Below are 22,214 nucleotides of genomic sequence, written 5' to 3'. Positions count from 1 at the left end.
ACATGCTGGCGGCCTGGTGTAAACATGTCATTACTGAAGTTAAACCAAAGATGTAATTATAGGGACAGTCACCAAATCTTTTTATGGCTGCTTCGGGGGAATAATCAGTAATTAAACGTCATTGAATGAACTGCTGCAGAAATAAAAAGAAAATGCACGTTTTCAAAGATTTACTAATAATTTACCACCAGTGGCGACTGCTCTGCTCCTGCCCACCACCAATGCCCAATCACAGGGGACGCTGACCTGCCAGCCTGTCTGCCTGAACACAACACAGTGTGATTTAACAACTGAATTATCAACATAGCCTTCTTTTCAAGGTGCTGGCGTAAGATTTGTGTGTTTGTCCTGAGCGGACACAGCAACTGACCTCTGTTATTACACGATGTTTCCAACCTGCTTTGCTTCAATAACAAAGGGCAAATGGTTGCTTAATTTAACGCATGAAATGTGACCCGTATGGTACTCATATTGGGTTTCAACAGACTCTCAGAATGAAATTTGAAGGAAAAAAAAACGTTCACAGCTGGAAACAAGTTTTGTCTGGTTTATTTAGCACAAAGACCAAACTTAAATATGCCATTGCCAAAACAGAGAGGTGCTGGCACACGATGGCATGTTTGTTCTGATTTCAAGGTGAGCGATCAGTGGAAGACGCCGACTGTCTGTAATTCAGTTGAGAACATTCAAGGCAATCAATATTTACATGGACCCCATAGTAATACAGTCTAAATAATACTAATATAGTTTTGAAAACAATTAAAATCAGTTAATATCAAGAATTCTTATTCTTTATGACAGGAAAAATAAATGTTATGAAGTGGGAAGGTTTCTGTCAGAGTGATTTGATTTTTTTCCAGGAAAGCTGTATTTTGAAATGACAGTCTTCCTTGAGGACTCGCTCTTACAAATTAATGTCATTTAAAAAAAATAAAACTTAAATTATTTTATTTTTTGTGGGAAATGTTTCTTAAATAAGTTCGTAAAAGGCAAAAACTTAAACTTAAAATAATTATATGGTTCTTCACCAGATATCGCGATAGTTCCAAGGACGTAATATTGACGTAATAGTACGCGCGAGATAAAGCTACAGCGCGTCTCCGGACTCAAGGGCACCTGGTCGGCTGAAGGAGCAGAAAGGACCTAAACTTAAAGACTCCTGGTGCAAAAGAAGAAAGTAGTCAACCTGTTCTAGCTGTGTCAAGTGAAGGTGAGCTATTTTAGTATTTTTTAAGTATAATTATACCAAAAACGGGACCAAACTCCCAGATATTATTATTGACTCATTCATTATAATATAAGCACCTCGTGGATACCGCGTTTTGTGCATTACAACAATTCCATTTGTCCTGGTTTACTTTAGTGTTCATAGCAGTGTTAGTGAACCGCATGCAAAGCATCCTAGCGTGCTGTCATGAGGAGTTAGACCCAGTTTGTCGGTACGCCATGTGTCACTCGCTGTCAGGCACATGGAAGCCATGAAGGTGTTCCGGCAGTCACGTTCACATCCCCAGTTAAAAGCGACATCCGGTTCTGCTAATGTCAGAAGCCGGTTAGCCTCGGTGAACCCATTTGCCTGACCTTGTCCAGCACGACACACTGTTCACATGGTGCTGGAGCAGCAACAACACCCCTTCTTCCCTAGATGGAACTGAAAAGTGTCTGATATAGACACGTGAACGCATCATTGTGCATATGTGCAGAGCACGCGAGGCATTTAGGAAAATCGTAAAAGTATAAAAATAATTTTATTTTTTTACTTCTTTTAGAAATCAAATCGTCCAATTTATTTCACTAATATTTATAGTAGTCACAAACAGGTGACATTTTTAGGGATGCTTCTCCTGTCTATAAATGAAATTATGATGGTGTTTGACCGTGCCTCTGCAGGCATAAGCAATAGGATTTGACTCAAACCTCGTTTTCCCATGCAGTAGTCAGAGAGCTTTTCCACAGTGTGACCCTCACATGATTCTCCACAGCACAATGACTCCGAAGTTTCTGCCCCCCCCCCCTGTCCTTATGTTTTTTTTTATTTTTCTTAGCTTTTTTCTTTCTTCTTATTTCCCTTTTTTGCTTTAACACCTGCTTTTGACATCGTTACCCCCCCAAAAAACCCTGCTGTCTCTCTGGATTGCACATCATGTTTATGTAAATTAATCTTCACTTAAAATGCCAAATGTCAAGGTTGAATCCGATTGAAGCAATTCCTTTACTTTATTCAGAAAAATGTATTTTTGTTCATAATATAAGAAATCGTTATTTTTAGTTTTAATTTCAGTTTAAATGACTGGTTATGTGTTGGAAATTTTTCTTTTTGAGAAAATTGTCTTATTTTGGTCTTAAACCAGTTTTTCATGATTAAAGTTGTGATTTTTGTCTTAAATTTTTATTACAAATGTCCTGGATGACAAAGTTTAGTTTTGTCAGGTATTAATGATGATGTCTACAGACTATTTACATTTTTTAACACATAGTCACAGTGCATAGTTTAATATTTTTCATGTGCAGTGCATCCTTTTTGAATAATTTAATGACTGGAATAAAACTCTCTCTCTGCTTATGTAACCCGGATCCTCATTGTTAGCACTTGTTTGGCGCCTTCATGACTTCAGTAGAAGTTACTAGTTAGACAACATTATTTTTTCCTTTAACTTTCTGGTACGTGTGGCTTTCAGGAAGAACATGGACGTTATTTCTCCTTAGAGACCTTACAGTAACAGGAAGATAAATGTTTTTTGTCAGTAAAAAAGAAACAATAAAAGCTTTTGTGGAATGAAGAAGTAAAACATGCACGGAAAGATGTCTCGTCTCCACAACCGTGCAATCTGCAGAGGATGTTTGTTTAGGTGTATAAAGGCAATACAAGGCATTTGTAAACACTAATAAGGCATATTATAAGCTTATGCATTTGCTGAGTACACAGAGGGAGGCAAACAGTCATTATCCATTTGATGGGGGTATTTAAAGGTGTTCTGGAGAAATTCGATCACCCTCCGTCTGCTGCGTTCTCATTGGCCCCTCAAGCTTTTCTCACGTTAAAACTCTTGCAACAACTGTGCTAATCTCTTCATGACGCAACAGGAGGTTTGTTCATTTCCTCAGAACTTTGGGGATGAAGCTGAGTTTGGAACACATCCGGGCTGGTAAACCAGTGATCGATCATGGTTCATCTCTCACCTGGATTTTCTTTTTTTTTCTAATCTAGTAACTTAATGTTTTATTTTGAAAACCTTGGCTCCAAATCAAGGAAATCCAAACTTGTCCTGTTTACGTCCACGCTGCTCTTCTCGCTGTCCTTCTAAGAAAGGCGTGGCTCTAAATGTTCTGACTCCCTATCTTTGTGGTGCACACTCGTTTGCTTGATGCTGAATTCTGCGTTGGCTCCTTCAAAGATGTTCAAATGTTAGACGTCCTCCAGTCTCACAGAGCACACAGTGTACCTGCAGATAATTTGTGTATTCTTTTTTTTAAGGGTGTGTTAGTCCTGAAATTGTGTTGGGTTTTAACGCTTAAATCCATAGGTTTCTAAAATGAACTAATCTGGTTTAAGTACTGTATTAGCTCCTGTCCAGAATGTTTGGTATGCAAGATTATGGACATTTCTACCCACCTGAGAGGGCAGCCAGCTTTTTTTTTTTTTTACTGCCTCTGATCCATGGCAGCTCCAACCATCTGAAGCCCATGTCACCCAGAATGGGTGAAAAAAAAAAGAATCAGACTTGCTGCCATGAGGAGAATTAGTTTTCTATGCCTTTTTGGATTATGGGTGTGTGCAATTGTTTGGTCTTCATGTCCCCTGTGCTCTGCAGGTTGACCTTGCTAAAATTCAAGGTCATCTTCAGCTAGTTGATGTTATAAAGGTTGCTACAATCTGTCATATTTAAGAAATGAAGTGTTTTCATTAGAAAACCATTTGTTTGGCCAAATCTGCTCCTATTTGCTTCTCTTGTAGTTATTAGAAACTAAACATTCGGTTGTTTTATCGCATGCTGACAAATGAGTCCTTCATCGGTTGTGATTGGAGGTTGTTTTACCCATAAAGCACCTAGAAAGGCTCCTCTATGGAGTATATATAATCGAGAGAGCAGTGATTCTCTCTAACCAATGAGTTAACCCGCGGTCATGTACTTCACGCTGTTGGGTTGTTGGTTAAACACTGTTTGACCTTCTGTGGAGCTTGATAAGACCCTGGATTTTTGGTGTTTTGCTTTTTCTTGACTGAAGAGACGTCTGATTATCCATCAATGCTTAAGGAGACTGTGTGCACACAACGTTCTGGATGATGAATCCAGACTTCTCTAAACTGAGCAGCTTCTTTTGGAAGAGTGTTTGTGCTGATCTGTGGATCAATTCCAGGCAGGTTTTAAGTTTCTCTGCAGTGAACATGGTGCAGCTTTTTTTTTTCTTTTCCTGCAGACCTTTACCAGCACGTTTTCACTGCAGTGTTGCAGGTTTAAAACCCGCTGGGGATTGCTGCACTTGAGAAAGTTCCTAAGGTAAATGAATGTTTTCAGTTTGATACCCCCATCTTGCTCAAAGTTCTCCACTGCAGTCCAATAAAAAACAGTAGGGAGCTGTGACAGAAAAGATATGATAAATATTTACTTATTAGTGGTAAACTCATTTTTTTAATGTATTTTAAAAGCCTCCTGCTGGTTGTAGCCAAAAGTATAACAAAAAGGACAGTTTTTGCAGTAGCTTGTGGCAGCCCAGTGTATTTTCTATGCAACAAATATGATCTTGTTTGCCCCTGATTCACAACACTTTGAATTAGGGCTGCACGATATGAGGAAAACTTGCGATATGCGATATTAGAGATTAATATTACGATAACGATATAATTTGCGGTATATAAACAAATATCAAAATAAACAAAAAACATCATTCCCATTTCATTGCAACAGTTTAAAAATTATACTCCAAATGACCCTCGTCAACATAGGTAACAAACATCTAACACAGAGGTGGGCACTGAGGGCTGCAGTCCTGCATGTTTTCCAGCATACCCTGCTCTGGCATGTTCTGATTGGCTGGACACACCTGAACCAGGTAATCAGCCATGAGTAGGGCAAGAGTATCTGGAAATCATGCAGACACACCGGCCCTCGAGCCCTGGAATTGCCCACCCCTGATCTAACATAATAGGCGTCCATCCGATTGGTCAAATGCATAAAGGCATTTTCTTTGATTCGTTAAATGCCTTAAGCTGCCATAAGATTCTTCTAACACATTTAAGGTTTATGATTTAGTGCGATTTTTGCCGGCTTTTGTGATACGGATAATGAAGGGCTAGATATTGCGATAACGATAAATTTGCGGTTTATTGTGCAGGCCTACTTTGAATAAAGAAAGACATTCATTCATTTTCTACCGCGTTGTGCCTTTCGGGGTCACGGGGCTGCCGAGCCTATCCCAGCCACTTGTGGGCGAAGGCAGGGTACACCCTGGACAGGTCGCCACCCATTCACTCTCACGCTCACACCTAGGAAAATGCCCAGCTTTTTCCCTCATCATAGCGATACCACCATCCAGATCTAACCTCCGTCTTGTGGCGATGACTTGCTGGGTTCTCTCCCCACCTGCTGAGGTGTAGAGTATAATGTGTCCGTATTACTGAAGTTTCTTGGCTTTTAAAACTGGTTTTTGCTTTATTTGGCAGCCGCTTTGGAACTAAAGCAAGCGGGATGCTAGTTACTGTGGTATTGTGTTCTGTTGGTTAGTGAGTTCATGGAGTCTGTGCCACACACTGGCCTATTCTGCTCGCCAACAGTGTTGGCTTTCATGCCAACAGTGAAGGAAACCTCAGATGTTTTGAAAAGAAGTGGAACAGTTTTTTTTTCATATTTAAACAGTTTAAAACATCCTACAAATGGAAAAATAAGAATTTATCCAGCTTGCTTCTCTGAAGATTCACTCGTGATGTTTTACGGCTCAATCCACCTGGAAGGGACACAAAGGACGAGTCTTTTTGTTGAAAACATTTTAATGTTGCCACATCTATACATCCATTTCCCGTGGTATGCGACGCACGGGCTGGACATGTGAACGTGGGTTTAACGCAAGTTCTTGACTGCTCTTTTAGGGATGTTCACACTGGACTGTCACTAATTGATACTAACGCATGTACTCACTGTTGGAAGAGGTTTGGTGTGAAATGTTGAAGTGGTCCAAATTTTGCTCCAGGGTTTTTTCTGTCACGGCTCTATTCTGATAAATAAAAGATGTCATGTAATCCCGGCCGGGAACAAACTGCAAATATAAATTTCTCCTTCATGATCAACTTTCAAACGGTTTTAAAAGACACCATCCATTCATACATGCATCTCTACCAAATCAGAGTCTCAGAGTCCCTGATTGGTCGAAGTTCAACCTGGTTTACCTTTTTAACACGCTCACGTTCAATAGCCATGCATTTGTACTCTAAAAACGGACTGAAAACCTGCGTAGTGAAGGCGAGTTTTAGACTTTTCATTGGAAGTGGTTGCTTGACTGGTGTGTCCGTGAACATAGCGTTTACTTTAATCTGTTTCAACTGTTTGCTAATTCTCCAACAGGTGAGACCAAAATCTCCACTAGACAAGATCATTGACATCAAAGAGCTTTAACTCCTCCCCCTTGAAATGTTTGATGTCTTATAGGTGCGCACAATACATCACAAATGTATCGTCATGGCGATGTCAGCCTGTATGATGCACGTATCGCAAGGGTTAAACTGCAATAGTTGGTTATTTAAACGTTAACACACACGCTAATACAATCTAATGGCAGCTTGAAGTAGTAAACAAGTCAAATGGAGCCCTTTATGCATTTGACCAATCGGATGGACCTCCTTCACGTTGTTGACCAATCAAATGGAGCTGTTTTATTAGATACCCCCGTGGGGTCATTTGGAGTATAATTTAAGTTATGTTGACTTTTTTATTTTATTAAAACGGAGTGAAATTATGTATTAGTTGATTTGTTTTGCAATTTCTTCATGTATCGCACGTCATATCCTCATGGAAATATTGATCACATTGCAAGTTTTTCTTAATGTTTTCTTTCTTTTTCAGAGTCCTCTAAAACAACCATGGACCAAGCAAGGTCGACAATATCTAAAATTGTAAGTTTAAAGCCTTTTTAAACATAACTTTTGTATTCTTTATTAGGCATCAGTTTAACAATGACTGTTCTTGTACAATTTTTGGTTTAGGCGAAGGCTTTAAAATTAACTTAAAACATTGTCCTTCACGCAAAAATGCTCAAATTATTTCCTATTTTTGGCAAAACATCTTTCTCGATGCCGTCAGTGTTCAGAATCTTCAAAAAAGTAATCAAGTTAGTAACTCGGTTACTACATCTTACAAGTAATTAGTTACTCAAAGTAACTAATTACTTGTAAGATGGATTAGTTACTCAAAGTACTTTGAGTAACTAATCCATTTACTTTGCCAATTAAAATACAACAATAAATGTAGTGTTTTTCCTCAGCTGCCTGCAAACATGACAAGTATTGAAATGCAACAATTTAATGAAAGTGAAGTGGCGCATCTAGTATTCTGCTGTCGTTCAATTCAATTCAGTTTTTTTTATGTAGCCCAATATTACAAAAATAGTCAGCAGATAAGTTTCATCCAGTTTTACCAATTAATTATGTTTACTTAGAGATGATTGAAGTACAGAAATTTAAATTATCAGAATTAACACACACTGTAATGATTTGTACTAAGTAACGATGTTGAAACGGGGATAAAAGTAATTAGATTACTCTGTTACTAACTTAAAGTAATACAGTTTTGCTTAAACGGCGTTACTCCCAACCCTGGTTACCGCTGACCCAAATACGTTTGTCGCCAATAGTTCAACGGAGAGCCGCACTCGTACACGCGGTTCAACCTGACGCAGAACATGGAGGGCGACAACAGCCACGTGGAGATGAAGCTGTCCTCCGACATCGACGAGGAGGCTGGTGGAAACGGAGTGGGCGGACACCTCAACCACGCCGCCAGCAGCAAACCCTACATCAGCCAAAAACTGGGACGAACGCCCAAGAACCTCTGCTTCACGGCGGCAGCGGTCTTCCTCATCTTCATCATTGGTAGGAGGGAAAAGCTCGTCTTCTCTGAAACTGTGACTAAACGGTTTACCAGCTCTAGTAACTGGAGTTTAAAGACCCCCCCCCCCCCCCCCCCCCCCGGAAAATCTGGTTTTTAACTCGCTCTTGTAGCATTTTTCTCAAGATGGAGGACATGATGTATAAAGATAATTAAGGTTAAAACTGTACTTTTGAGTATTTCTTCATTCAAAATGTTGTGAACTCCTGCCGCTCTGCAGAAACTGTCCTAGAAATCTACATAGAATGGATCTTTGCCTCAAAGTGGCATAATCATAATTTAGACCACTGGGAATGCTTTTACAACGGATCAAAAGATAATCGGAGTGAGAGTTTACCTCTTTTTTTTTTTCATGCACATGTTGATTCTCTTCAAAAATAAAGAAGGGTTAGGGTTTTCCATCAAATAACTGTCTGACATTTTTTTTTTGGCCGGCATTGGTCCTGTCTCCGCCTCAGGTGTTTTCCTCTGAAATGTGTTTTTCTGTTTTGCTTGCAGGCTTCTTGATCGGCTACGCGGTTTCTCAGAAAAAGGAGCAGGCTCCTGTCTGTGCTGCCTCCGTCTCCACTGCTGACACCACCTACACCCACGAGACCGGCGCCGCCCCCCTCATGGACTGGGACGATGTCAAACGCCTCTTCGTTCAGAAACTCACCCCTGCCAAATTAGAAAAGACCTTCAGGTTATTAGAAAACCTCTCAAGTCCCCCCCCAAAAAGCGCGTAATTGTTGGCATTGTTGCTATAATCGTTTCCGTTTTTCCTTCAGTGATTTTTCTAAAGAGGACCACAGGGCGGGCTCTCCTGGAGATGAAGAACTCGGCAACAAGGTGATGGACTACTTCAACCTCTTTGGCATGACCACCTGGACAGACGAGCACTTTATCAAGGTTCACGACCCCCCAGCTTCTGGCTTCAACAGAATTCTCTTTAAGGACGGAACAGAGGAGCGTCCTAAGGGTTTTCTGTCCTACAGCGCCACTGGATCCGTGACGGTGAGAAACCACACATTCCAGAAAAAAACATTAGTGCAATGGGGACAAATGTAATAAAAGAAGAAATGTGTTTTTTTTATTTTCTTCAGGGTGGGGCGCTTTATGCTCATTACGGCCAAGAGAGTGAATTCAGGCTACTGCTTGACAAGAATATCAACATTAGTGGCCGAGTCCTGTTGATCAGGACCGGAAAGATCAGCTTTGCCGAGAAGGTGGGTGGAAAATGTCAACAAAAACATTTATGTTTTCATTGTCTTTTCTTTTAGATCACCTTATCTTTTTCGCCTCCAGGTAGCTAACGCCGCCAAAATGAACGCCTCTGCTGTGCTGATCTACCCGGACTCCGCAGATACCTCCATCGACGAAAACACAGAACTTTATGGACATGTGAGGATCACACCACGTACCCCATTGTTGTATAATATAGAAGATGTTAAAAAGAGTTAATAGATCTTTAAATAAAGCAGTTTTAATGCTTGCACCACTCAGCTGGCAAGTAAACGGACCAAAGCGCTGACTCTTAAGGCTTATTGCATCTTATGGAAAATTTAAAAACCAGAAAATGTTACCTTTTTTTAAGTTTGATTAAGAAATTGTCACAACTCCATTTATTATTGTTGTTATTGCCGCAAACCAAAAAATACAATTTTGATCATCAAAAAACACTTTATTTGACTTGTGTTAAAATTTTATTCAATTTTATTTATATACCCCAGTATCACCACACAGTTGTCTCAATGAGTTTCACACCAATAATTGTACAAAAACATAAAATTAGTCGTAAAATATAAACAAGAGCCAATGGCTAAACTAAACAGACCCTGGACATCCCTGCCCTTTGACCCTCCTTCTCTGTGAGGGAAAAAAAAATACTGTTGTATTTGAGACTTGGGAATGAAAGAATAAAAGAAAAAAGGTTGAAATTAAGCAGAAATGCTTATAAGAAAAGGCAGTTTTATTGTTTTTAATGTTATTAATGTCAAAGTAGAAGTCTATCTGATTGTTGTGGTGTTGGCATCCTGCAGGTCCACTTGGGTACCGGCGATCCGTACACCCCAGGCTTCCCCTCCTTCAACCACACGCAGTTCCCTCCTGTGCAGTCGTCAGGCCTGCCTTCCATCCTGGCTCAGACGATCACACGCGCCATGGCAACCAAAATTCTGGGGTGAGGTTTAGGTGCAGTGAAGCAAACCTCTTCAGAGTTCCTTTGAAACAGGTTGTGATGTTGTTTTTTTGTGTTCCACAGTAAGCTTGGGGGTCAGAATCTCCCACAAGGATGGGGTGCTTCTAAGAAGCTGGGAGATGAGGGCGACAGCATCACCGTACAGGTCAACAACGTTCTGGCTGAGAAGAAGATCCATAACGTCTTCGGGGTCATCAAAGGCTTTGTGGATTCTGGTACGATGAAGGTGGAAAGGAATCAGACGGGGTTGACGAGTGATCAATGGGGTCAATATTTGTCCGTCCTCTGCGTTCAGACCGCTACGTGGTCATAGGTGCCCAGAGGGACGCTTGGGGCCCAGGCTTTGCCGCTTCAACTGTCGGCACCAGCGTCCTCGTTGAGCTGGCACGCTCCATCTCTGACATGGTGAAGAACGGTGAGGTTACAGATGAATCATCATCATCATCATCATCGTCCAAAGAACACCAAGGAATAATTTGCACTTTAATTCAACAGATGGATTTAAACCAAGAAGGAGCATTGTGTTTGCCAGCTGGAGTGCTGGAGAATATGGCAGCGTTGGCGCCACCGAGTGGCAGGAGGTGAGAAGTGCATGCTGAACTTTTACATCAACACCAGGTTTTTTTTCCCAGCATCGAATTCAACGTTTTTTTTTGATTGTCAGCAGTTTAAATCAGGTTGTTTTTTAATCTTGCAGGGATATCTGTCATCTCTGAGCATGAAGGCTTTCTCCTACATCAACCTGGATGGAATTGTTGCTGGTAAAGGATAGCAAAACACTTTGAGTTTGCCTTAAGTGTGGCACGAGGGATTTATATTTGTTGTTCAACTATCTGTAATACTGAGTTTGAATTATTTTTGTAGGTCGTAATGGGTTTAAAGTGGCAGCCAGCCCCTTGATGTATAGCTTCATTGAGAATGCTTTGAAAGAGGTACTGTTTTAATGTTCCAGACATTTTTCACATCTAGTAATGTCCATGTGGGACTCACACACTCTGTTTGCCCGCAGGGGTACGGCAAGGACTCGTCGCTCTATAATCTGTACGGAAAGAAGGACTGGGAATTAGATCTGTGAGTCCTGATCCGTAAAGGATGACATTGCTGACCCTTTGCTCTTTCTCTGAATGTGTTTCTTTCATGTCTGTTTCAGCATGGAGCCGATGAAGCTGGACGATGCTGCGTATCCTTTCCTCGTCTTTTCTGGCATTCCGTCCGTCTCCTTCAGATTCACCTACAGTAACTCTGTAAGGCTTTCCTCTTCACAAAGTTACTGCCAAATCATTTTTAAAGACCCACTCCGATCACCTTTGGTCTTTTAATTATTACAATGCCGTTTATAGCGAAAAACCATGCTGACCTGGTTAACGGTTTTATTCTTTTTCTCCTCCTCCAGGATTACCATTACTTTCGGACAATACAGGACACCCGACAGAAACTGAACGCTGCCACGTCCAACCAGGTCGCTGAGGTGGCTGTGACTGCAGGTCGCTTTGCAGGTCACATCGCGCTGAGGCAGGTTCACGACCACCTGCTGCAGATGGACCTGATGAGGTACAACAAGATTATACGCACTCAAGTGGCGAAGATCAACGGAAAGGTCAAAGAGATTAAGAGGGTAGGTTTCCAGCTGCCAATATCTACCTTCCTTTAAAAAAAAAAAGGTTATCTTAACACACGTTGTGTTTTTTTTGCTGCCCAGTAATTGTTTTGATGAGTTTGCATTGATCTGAAATACCCTGATGTTTGTGTGCAGATGCAGCCTCAGCTGCTGCCCTCAGCCCTGACAGTGCAGTGGCTGATGTCCGCCTCGGGCTCCTACAGCCGCGCCGCTCGCAGTCTGGAAAGTGACATCCAGAACAGTGACCTGGAGGACATCCAGATGTGTCGCCTCATCAACGACCGCATCATGACGGTGAGGACGCCGCTGTAGGGCTGCTGATCCTTACTTAGCCGGGGATCCATTCACAAGTCAAGATTTTTGGAAAATTCCTAAATCCATATTTAGCATATTTTATATTTCAATCTTCTATTTTATTTTCATTCAAATCTATTTAATATATTTTTTATATATATTTAAAATAAATTCATTTTTTTAAGAGCTTATTCAAGTAAACTCACTTTTATTTGTTAATCTTTTGTTCAGCCACAAAAAACACTTTTACTTTGAAAAGGAGAAGCTGTACTGACACTTTACCATGAAGGTTTATTTACGTTTGGTCAAAGTAGCACATCTGGTTATATACCTGAATTCTACCATTATTCTGCATTTTAGATGCTAAATGGAATTTACTTGTAAAGCGCTTTTCTGTCTTCCTCAAAGGCTAAACGCCCTTCCGTCATTTTCTCTCACACACACATTCACAACATATAACCACCAGAGGACACTTTGACATCGGGCGGCCGTGGTGCAGTGGTAGGGCGGTCGACCCATGATCGTGTAATTGCAGGTTTGATTCCAGCCTTGCACGCCCATGTGTCGAAGTGTCCTTGGGCAAGACACTGAACCCCACCTTGCCTCTGGTGGGAGGTTGGCGCCAGTGTTTGGCAGCGGAGCCGCCATCAGTGTGTGAGTGTGTGTGAATGGGTCTGTGACTGTAAAGCGATTTGAAAGAAGGTAGAAAGCGCTATATAGGTATGCGCCATTTACCGTATGGGCAGGTAAAGCGGGAATTGAACCTCGTTTAGTTGTCCACCGCTCTACCTCTGCACCACAGCCCATTTAGGGCGCTATTTACATTGCCTGAAGTGCATTTTTACTCAACTCCCTCAGATTTATAAAGATTGGGAATCACTGACCTCAGACGTTAAAAAAAATTCCAAAAATAGATTTAAGATGCGAGTATTCAGATACTCGTTACAGCCCTTTTTAAAAACCTTTGCTAGAACGGCCGATTCGGGGTTAGTTTCTTCCACTTCCTGTCGTTTTAATGAATCCATACTCAAAAATACTCAAACCTTTTGTTTTGAGTGTGATGCTCGCTCAGATTGTTTTATCTGGTAAAATTTTCACAGAGTCCTTAATTTCTCTGAACGTTAGAAAACGGGTGGATTTAGTTTTTAAGCATTTCATACACAAAGTTTTTATTTAACACATTTAATCCAAAATAGTTCTTAACGTCTCTAAATGCTGTTTATTTCAGAAAAGGCTCTTTTTAATATTGTAAATGCTTTCCTTTTTTTGTTGATGTTTTACAGGTGGAAAAGAACTTCCTGTCCCCCTACATTTCTCCCAGAGAGAGCCCCTTTCGCCACATCCTGCTGGGCTCCGGCCCCCACACCCTCAAAGCTCTAGCCGACCACCTCGACGCCCTCAAGACGGACGACCCTGAAGCTGACGCCGACCTGTTCCGCAGCCAGTTCGCCATGACGACCTGGACCATCCAGGGCTGTGCCAACTCCCTAGCTGGAAACATCTGGTCTCTGGATAATGAAATCTAAAGACGGACATGGAATGTCTCCTCCTGCCCCTTTGCCCTGCTCCTGAGTGATTTGAATTTGAAATGAACCAGATAAAGGAGGGGGGAGCATTCAGTTTGCCTCATGTCTTTGCTAAAGCCAAACCGCCTTAAAAAATACAAGATCGATCATTTCTAATTGAAAAAAGAATCTGAAAAAACGTAGCGACTTTCGTTAAACACACATATTCTGCAGCAGTTCAACTAAAATGAGTGGAGAACGCGGTATTGAACCACCATGGAAGTGAACACTAAGGTGCAGAACGGGGCGTCTGCTGTCTGCCTCCACAGCCCCATGATCCTTTTCTCTCTTTTCACGCCATATGGGCTCTGGAAAAACAGCTGATTGCTTTCAGAAGGTGCTGAAAGGGCCCACAGGTTTTCACAACTGCGTCCGTCTCTCCGTGCAGCCCGTTCTTCACTGATCTGTAGCGGCCTCGCACAAAGCCAGGGAGACCCTCCAGACATAGCACTGAAACCGTACGTCTATTTATTGTGTTTTTATTTATTTATCAGTGGCAGGGTTCACTATAAATATTTTTTATCGCCTTTTATAAGATCTAATTATCGGAAGCAGTGCCTTCCATAATAATGACAGTTATACTGTTGAAATGACAAAAGCAGCATCTGCTTACGGAAGTGTGCGCCGACCCCGACGGCCCGTACCGATCGCCGCACTCTGAACTGACCCCGGAGTGGCGTTTGGCTCACACCTGACCAGCACCTCCGAGCGTCCGGGCGGTACCGGCTCCTTGGTTTCGCGCACACTTCCCATCCTGACAGCATTATCGGGAGCAGCGTCTTCCATAATACGAGACAAAAGAAGGTAGTTTTTGCCTACCAGTGTGTGTCCGTATCGGAGGCAGTGCCCTCCATATTTCACTGTAGGGGGAAAGTTTGTTTTTTTTATTATCGGGAACAGTGTTTCTCATAATTTGTATATACAGAACATAGCTTTTTAGATGCCACTCGCATCTTTGTCTTTGTGTGAACCTTCCAAGTATCTTTTTTTTTTTTTTTTAGTTTGTGATCTAAATTTCTTAAATTTAGAGAAGCTGGTTTAAATCATTGTTTGTCTGAAACTGCTAATTCAGGTTGTTCAAAAATCGTTTTACAAATGTCCCCCCCCCCCCCCCCATATCATCATTCAACATTTCCATAAAATAATCTTTTTGTTGTTGTTTTTGGATTCCATCAGTTTTAAAGATACAATGACTATTTCTAGTTTATGATCTCTTTGTGCCTTTTTAGAGCTGTGTTTCCTCATTCAACAGACACATTTTGGCTTGCATGATGTTTTTTCTTTGTTTGATGTCATCTGTAATCGACAGTTACTGGTCTAAAAACTTGTTGACCTACTGGGATTTCACAGTTGCTGGATTTCAATTGGGTTTCTCTGAACTTCTAGATAAAAACTGATAACTTTGTACAAATAAATTAAAATTGGCTTCTTAATTGTACTTAAAAAGATTAATCTAATCAGGCACCTCTTATGAATATCAGTGAAATTGTGTGGACTTGTATGTTTGCTAAGCTTTTGAAAATAAGACTTGTTAGAAATGTGGGATTAGTTCATTTTATTTTGTTTTGTTCCTGGCAATTTTTTTTAAAGGAACCTGGCCTTGACATGTCATTGCAATAAAACAGCCACATCCCGACCTCTTTAAGGTTTCTGCTTAATTTATCTTTACATTTTGCCACGGTACTTTAAAAAAAAAATCAAAAAAATTCAAAATGCTAAAATTCCCCAATTATGTTTAGGAAAATGTATTTCTGGGGATTTAAAGTCAAAATGAGTTTTTTGAGGACTCCATATCGAAACTGCAATTGCGACATTTGACCAGAAGGTGGAGAAAAATTGCATTAAAAAACGATTAATTAAATTAAAGGCGAGCTAAAACGTTCTAAGCCTCGCATTTTGAAATTAATACGTTAAGTGAAATAAATGGCATATGATAAACTATGATATTTCTAAAAAAATAGTTATAGAAATCTATTTCTATATACTTTCAATCCATTGTGCATCATGCTTATCACTTTTCTTAAAATACCACTCCAACTATTTACATATTTAGTCTATTGTAAAAGCGTTTCCAGTTGTCTTAATTATGACTGTCGTTTTTAGCCAAAATAGGAACCGTTTCTGCAGAGTGGCAGTAGTTCAATAGAAATTGAGTTGTGGGGAAGACTTTTGGTGCAGAGTGAGCCAGTACTCCATCCCCATCATCCCTTTGTTTACACTCTCACCTGATAGGTTACAGCCCAGGACAGCCCCAACCCAACATTAATGGTGCAACAAATTGGGTGAGCAACATTGGAGCTATCCAGCCGAACGAGGAAAACAAAGACATGTATGGATCTAGTTGACTACAAGTTGATGTATCAGAATGAAGCAGAACAGGGAGCTTGCAAATTGTAGCTTCTACGTGATTACTGAAGGCTCTTTCCAACTGCCTTTTTTCGTCTGCTCCTGATTCACAATGGCTTGAATAAAGATATATTCAGAAATGCATTTTTTATTTTAAATTATTTTATACATGTCCTCCATTATGTGAAAATGCTTCAAGAACATGCCAAAAACACTTTTACTGTGCATTGGTCACATGCATTCATAAAGTCAAAACTGGCAGTGTGCCTTTAAGAGTGGGCACTCAACAGAGTTGTGCACCAGAGATGGAGGGAAAAAGGAGTCTTCACACTTTTTTTTTTAAACTTTTGATTAATAGTTTAAAGGAGGAGCAGAAACTTTTCGTATAGTATTCTTTTAAAAAAAGAGTATACAAATAATGCATTTGACCTCTTATAAAATAAAACAAGTCTATGAAAAGAACAATTTTTTAAGAATTAATTTAAGTGCCCGTTTCATATTTTTTTTTTATAAAAGAAAAAAAGTATCTTAGTGAGGACTTAAAGGTTAGATAATGATTTATATAGAAATAAATATAAACACATATATATATAAAGAAGTTTGACCAAAATATAGTAAATCAAAAACAAGAGCAAAGAGGGTCCTTTTGGATTGAGTGATCACCTCATCCACAAATAGACGATCTTTGCGTTAGCACTGAAGCAGCGAGGATCTGACGCCAGCAGCAGCAGCGCGTGAGAAGTCAAACCGCGGCTGCGCGGCCGGACACCGCCGGTGCATTTATTTTATCCGCTCTCTTTAGCGGCGCTTCAGCTGGAAATTACAAAGCCCAAAGCCGGAACTTCTAGCTTGTTATGGAGACAGCCGGTGACCGGAGCCAAGCCTAAACGGTAGGAGAACAAACTCCATCCATTAAAAAACTCTTGAGTATTGGTTGACAGTGAACATAAAAAAAGAAAAAGAAAAAAAGGTGCGATTTTATAAAAATGAAAACGAAGTTAAACGGTGGTTGCAGTTGGAGGCTGCATAGCGGGAAGGTGGTAGCAGGTGAGGGCTGCTGTCACATCCTCCTCTGTTGCGTAACTTCGCATTGATTGACTGACAGCTTAACCGTTTTGGCCTCTAAATAAGTACAAACCCCAGTTTTTTTCCACACATAAATGTATTAAGACATTTATTAAGTTAGGCACACACATTATAAATCATTTGCCTGTAAATTAATTAAGGTGTCAGTTGAGTTACAAACATCTTACTGTTTTATGCTTTTATTTTGAAATCAAAACAAGCCAAAACAGAACAACCTTGTAAAAATGACGTGTATTTTTTAGTTATATAAAAAAATCCTATTTAGCTAATGTATGCATATGTTTGCGATTATATATTTGGATAAAAATTATCAAATGTGTCTATTTGTACTTTTTGGATAAAGAAAAATGATATATATTTTGCTCATAGTACATTTTTAAACAACACATGAACTTTTGCGCCCAACTAAATATTTCATTATATATGTTTCAAATATCACTTTTATTAAGTCAGTATGACATTGTTTTCAAAGTTTTCATTATACTTAATTTTTTCTTTAGATTCACCTTAAACATAGACTATGTAATATTTCAAATTAAAAGCAGGAAATGTCACAGTATCACAGGACTTCTTTTATATATATATATATATATATATATATTATATATATATATATATATATATATATATATATATATATATATATTTATATATATATATATATATATATATATATATATATATATATATATATATATATATTTATTTATTTATTTATTTAGCATTATTGTGAAAGAAAACAAGCCACCTAAAAGCCAGCTGATCCTCTTTTGGATCCACATTCATGTACTCCCCTTTCACTCCTCCATTCTTATCTCTCTGCTAAAACTCTTCAGTCATAAAACTCTTTTTGTTGCGATTATCTTCAGATTTGTGAGCAATGTTTATAGTTTTATGCCTGAAATTGTGTAAGACACTCAACTCTGACTTTTATTGGAGAAATTCATTTGTTATTGCTAGCATTTCACAATAAAAGGCGGATTCATCAGCTGTTGTGGGACAGGATAGAGTCCATGCCTCTGCTCTGCAGTGAAAATATAACAAAAGTTTAATTTCAAAAAACATTATTTTGGTTAGGATTTTTAAAAATGAATTGATCACAAAAAGACTTTAAAATAGGGAAAAAATATGATTGGTGCGGACTGCTGCACGCTGCAGGATGATGTGGTAAAATTGATGTCATGGAAACCGTTTTGTGACCTCACTGACTTCTCAGAGTGGTTTCCTGTGACATCAATTAGATCTTCATCACATTTAACACGTGCATATGTCAAATGCACCCTGGAATGAGTTCTGTAGCATCTATAGATCTGAGTATCACTACTACTATCTTGACTTTTATTTAAAATTTAATTATTGTAGTAAAATGGAACTGATGTTTTTTGTTGCTAATTGTTCATGTATTGCAAGTTATATCGTCATCGCAATATTTATCATTAATATAGCAAATTGCAAGTTTTCCTCATATTGGGAAGCCCTAGAACACAGCATGGCTCTTGAGTATCTAAGCCAGACAGCATTAATAACACATTTAGAGACTTCTATATCAGCCTCTACTCAGCTGAAATAAAGGCAGATCACTCTGAGATTCATAATTTCTTATCCTCTTTCTCTGCTTTCCCTTTCCCGCTGGATGAGTTTATTACTAAGGAAGAGATTGTAAAGGTAATCAAGGGTTTCCTATCCGGCAAGGCCCCTGGCCCTGATGGTTCCTCTGCAAATGTTTACAGAGGAACTTTCTCCATTTGTACTTTAAATGTATATCGAGGCTCTGGACCAAGGTTACCTCCCCCCTACGTTTTCAGAGGCACTTATCTCACTTATTTTGAAGAGTGATAAAGATCCTCTAGAGTGCAAAAATCATGGGCCAATTAGTTTGATTAACTTTGTTTGCAAAAATCTTATAAAAAATGTTATCAAGACTAGAGAAAATTAGGACTATTCCATAGTACATCCCGATCAGGTTGGCTTTATTCGGACCTGCTGCTATGTGGATCATGTTCAATGTCTGATCGACATGATGTCGACGGAAAAGAATGACCCTTCGTTGAAGCCCTTTCTCTGGATGGTGAAAAAGCGTTGGATTGGGTGGAATGGCGTTTTTATGTTATCTACCCTGGCGCAAATTACATTTCCTGGGTCAAGTTCATCTAAAATGTTCCAAAAGCCCCTGTTACCACCAACCGTATCTTGTCAAAACTCTTTAGGGACACGAGACAGGGATGTCTCCTGAGCTTTTTGCTCTTGTATTGGAACCTCTTGCTGTCAGAATCTGTAAAGACCTTGATTTCACTAGGGTTTGTGTGCAAATGGTAGCGCTCACAAATTGATGCTATATGCTGATGATGCTCTGGAGTTGGTTACACAACCACAAGGCTCTGTTCCCGCACTTCTTAGAATCATTGATCAATTCTCTCATCTACTGGCCTATAAAGTTAACTGGACTAAATCTAAGGCTCTCCCCTTAACTTCCTCCCGCCCCAGGGTGTTCTTTCTACCGGATGATTTCTGCTGGCCCATCAAGTCAGGAATTAAATATTTTGGTATTGAGTTATCCCACACACTGTCAGACTTAATTCTGGTTAATTTTGAGGCTGTTAGATAGATTTAAAATAGATACAGAGCGATGGTTTGGTTTATTTTGATCTCATTTGGGAAAGATTAATGTAATCAAAATGATTTGAGTTCCCAGATTAACCTACTTGTTGCAGGCCCTCTCATTAAAATACCTGTAGGTTACTTTCGCCAAGTTGATAAACTATGCAATAATTCGTTTTGGAACGGCAAACGCGCCAGACTTAATCTTAAACGAATACTAAGACCTGTGGATTTGGGAGGTTTGGGGGAGCCCAACTTAACTCTCCATCATTGTGCTTTTTGTCTTAGACACATCATCCACTGGGCACTATACCTCCTGAAAGGTGAACAAGAACTTAGAACGTTACTGGGGGGTATTCCAGAAAGCCGGTTTAAACTACCCTTACTTTAACCCTGAACTCTGGCTGAAATCTGCCTGAACTTGCTTACTCCATGTATGTCGGTTCCAAAAGACCGGATATGAGTGAGAGTAATTACGCTCGACTTGGTAACCCTGGGTTAATAAGTGTGCACGGCAAGTACATAAAGACATTGTTAATGGATTGCCGATTTCCGGAGTCACCGTGGAAACGCGTGGAGAAAAATAGAGAGAGGGAGTCAGAGATTTTAATGACGGCGTATGAAGATTATACGGCCATCAAAAAAGTAATACGGCTGAATCCCCCAAAAAAGGGTTTCTGCTGGGAGAAAAATAACGAGTTTCTGATCTAATTTCCATTTTCATTGTGACGCAAAATGCTCTTGGGGATATATATATATATATATATATATATATATATATATATATATATATATATATATATATATATATATATATATATAAAACTTTTCCAACTTGAATGAATTAATAATTAATTTATTTCTATCCAACTCAATAATTGTTTGTACGAATCAATTTTACATATTTATCCAACTAAATGTCATATTACTCCAATTCAAAGAAATGTTTTTCCATCTTAATCTATTGTACTCCTTGAACTCTCATATGTCTAAGTCTGAGGCTGCAGATATTCTCATTTTTATAACAATAAAAGGAATCATAAAGTGTGGATTTTCAATATATAACATGTATCATCAAGACTGACTGTAACTTCAGTTGTTGCATCAGAGTAGTGCACTGGGAGTGCTAAATAAAGTCATCATCCTCTCCCTCCCTCTCACTCGTGGTGCAGAAAGAATTAAACATAACCTACAGGATAACAGCTAAACAACTAAACACATTTGGTCAAAAACCCACACTTTAACCCAAATCCGTCCACACAGGCAAAGGGAATGGTATCCCACAATTCCTTGCGCTGCCAAACTAACCGAAGCACCAATGTTACACCTACTTAATTGAATTAATTTGAATGAAAGTAAAATAACTGTCTGATAACTACGTGTTATTTTTAAGCTAACTCACATAACCTGGGTTTTGGAATACCCCCCTGGAGATGCAAAAAGATTCAGCTCGTCTCAGATCCACAGATTTACGATGCAGTCAGGGGTTGGTGAAAAGCTGGGATATCTAGGCTTTCTCTTTTGAAGTTTTATCAGTTTTTTTTCTACATTCCAAAACATCCATGGTTTGAGAGATAAAGAATAAACAAACAAAAAAAAAGTTACCCAGACTGGACTTGTTTTTTCTTGTTGCTTTGTCATTTAGAAATTTTGAAAGTTTCTAAATGAAACCCTTTTTGAAAGAAAGGGCTGGTCCTCACTCATCTACGTCACAATGTGAGAACCCGCTCTTTTTCCTGGATTAGGACAGGCCCAAAGCACAGGTTTTTAGAGGATTAGTCAGAAATGTGTGAATAGATATAACTACTGCTTAGGGATTGTTGTTTTTTTTGTGAGGAATTAACATTATAATACACTTAAAAGCTCAAAAAGTTGATTTTGCGTGATCAATGCCCTAGCAGCATTCAAATACATGATCTACGCACAAATCTGAAGACTTGATCTGTGCGTAAATGTGATTTTATGTGTGTATCAGGTGATTGCTACATACTATTTATAGCTCTGTATGCGCGGTTTTGAATTTGCAGTTCGTTTTAAGCTCCAGTCATTTCAAAATGTGCGTAAATTGGGTTGCATATTTGTACGTTTTTGATATTTGAGTGTACATACACAATTGCACATTTTATTGCAGAAGTTACAAATCAAGAATTCTACACACACAAATCCAGTGATTGATTTATTTATTTTATTTTTCCTGCAAACAAAAATACATTTTGAAGGAAACAAGTGGTGCATCAAAAACGGCCCAGCTTTCCGACAGCACTTGAATGCAACAGGTCCTATGGTTCATGCACATGGGACTGGGTTTGAACCTGCATTTTAGGAATAAGGTGTTGGGTAAAGCAGAAACATTTGCAACGATAAATGCCAAATTATAAATCAACAAACTTAATCTTTTGTGCTTTTTAAACTGTTGATGTAATTTTGAACATGCC

The 22,214-nt window shown here is 39.4% G+C and overlaps 2 protein-coding genes across 3 annotated transcripts in view; both read left to right on the top strand.

Annotated features, from left to right (window-relative positions):
* Positions 1 to 1,058: 1,058 nt before the first annotated feature.
* Positions 1,059 to 15,385, top strand: LOC101171362 (transferrin receptor protein 1). Of its 2 annotated transcripts, XM_023964918.2 has the most exons (19): positions 1,068 to 1,210; positions 4,420 to 4,499; positions 7,056 to 7,105; positions 7,843 to 8,080; positions 8,595 to 8,778; positions 8,864 to 9,089; positions 9,179 to 9,301; positions 9,381 to 9,476; positions 10,115 to 10,254; positions 10,336 to 10,487; positions 10,568 to 10,687; positions 10,768 to 10,853; positions 10,970 to 11,033; positions 11,137 to 11,204; positions 11,282 to 11,343; positions 11,423 to 11,516; positions 11,666 to 11,887; positions 12,026 to 12,184; positions 13,468 to 15,385. In XM_023964918.2, the coding sequence occupies exons 3-19, from the start codon at positions 7,073 to 7,075 to the stop codon at positions 13,708 to 13,710; spliced, it is 2,310 nt and encodes a 769-aa protein (XP_023820686.1). In that variant the 5' UTR covers positions 1,068 to 1,210; positions 4,420 to 4,499; positions 7,056 to 7,072; the 3' UTR covers positions 13,711 to 15,385. The 2 variants fall into 2 exon arrangements, with proteins under 2 accessions (XP_023820685.1, XP_023820686.1); XM_023964917.2 differs by lacking the exon at positions 4,420 to 4,499 and having other exon boundaries at positions 1,059 to 1,210.
* A 1,386-nt stretch (positions 15,386 to 16,771) lies between these two features.
* tnk2b (tyrosine kinase, non-receptor, 2b) overlaps positions 16,772 to 22,214 on the top strand; it is a 64,221-nt gene continuing 58,778 nt past the window's right edge. Inside the window, exon 1 of the mRNA XM_011486458.4 lies at positions 16,772 to 16,985. The gene's annotated coding sequence lies outside the window, so the exon portion shown is untranslated. The remainder of the gene's footprint in view (positions 16,986 to 22,214) is intronic.

Source organism: Oryzias latipes, chromosome 17 (assembly GCF_053564925.1).
Source record: "Oryzias latipes strain Hd-rR chromosome 17, Olatipes_Hd-rR_3.1".
Taxonomy (NCBI): domain Eukaryota; kingdom Metazoa; phylum Chordata; class Actinopteri; order Beloniformes; family Adrianichthyidae; genus Oryzias; species Oryzias latipes.
Note: the sequence above shows the minus strand (reverse complement) of the source record. Positions and strands in the feature narration are given on the sequence as shown.

Bases quoted from the DNA above. Each gene is read 5' to 3' on its own strand.
- LOC101171362 (XM_023964917.2), top strand. From the start codon at position 7,073: ATGGACCAAGCAAGGTCGACAATATCTAAAATT. The intron at 10,255-10,335 runs GTGAGGTTTAGG...TGTGTTCCACAG, and splicing joins ATGGCAACCAAAATTCTGGG to TAAGCTTGGGGGTCAGAATC. The intron at 12,185-13,467 runs GTGAGGACGCCG...GATGTTTTACAG, and splicing joins TCAACGACCGCATCATGACG to GTGGAAAAGAACTTCCTGTC.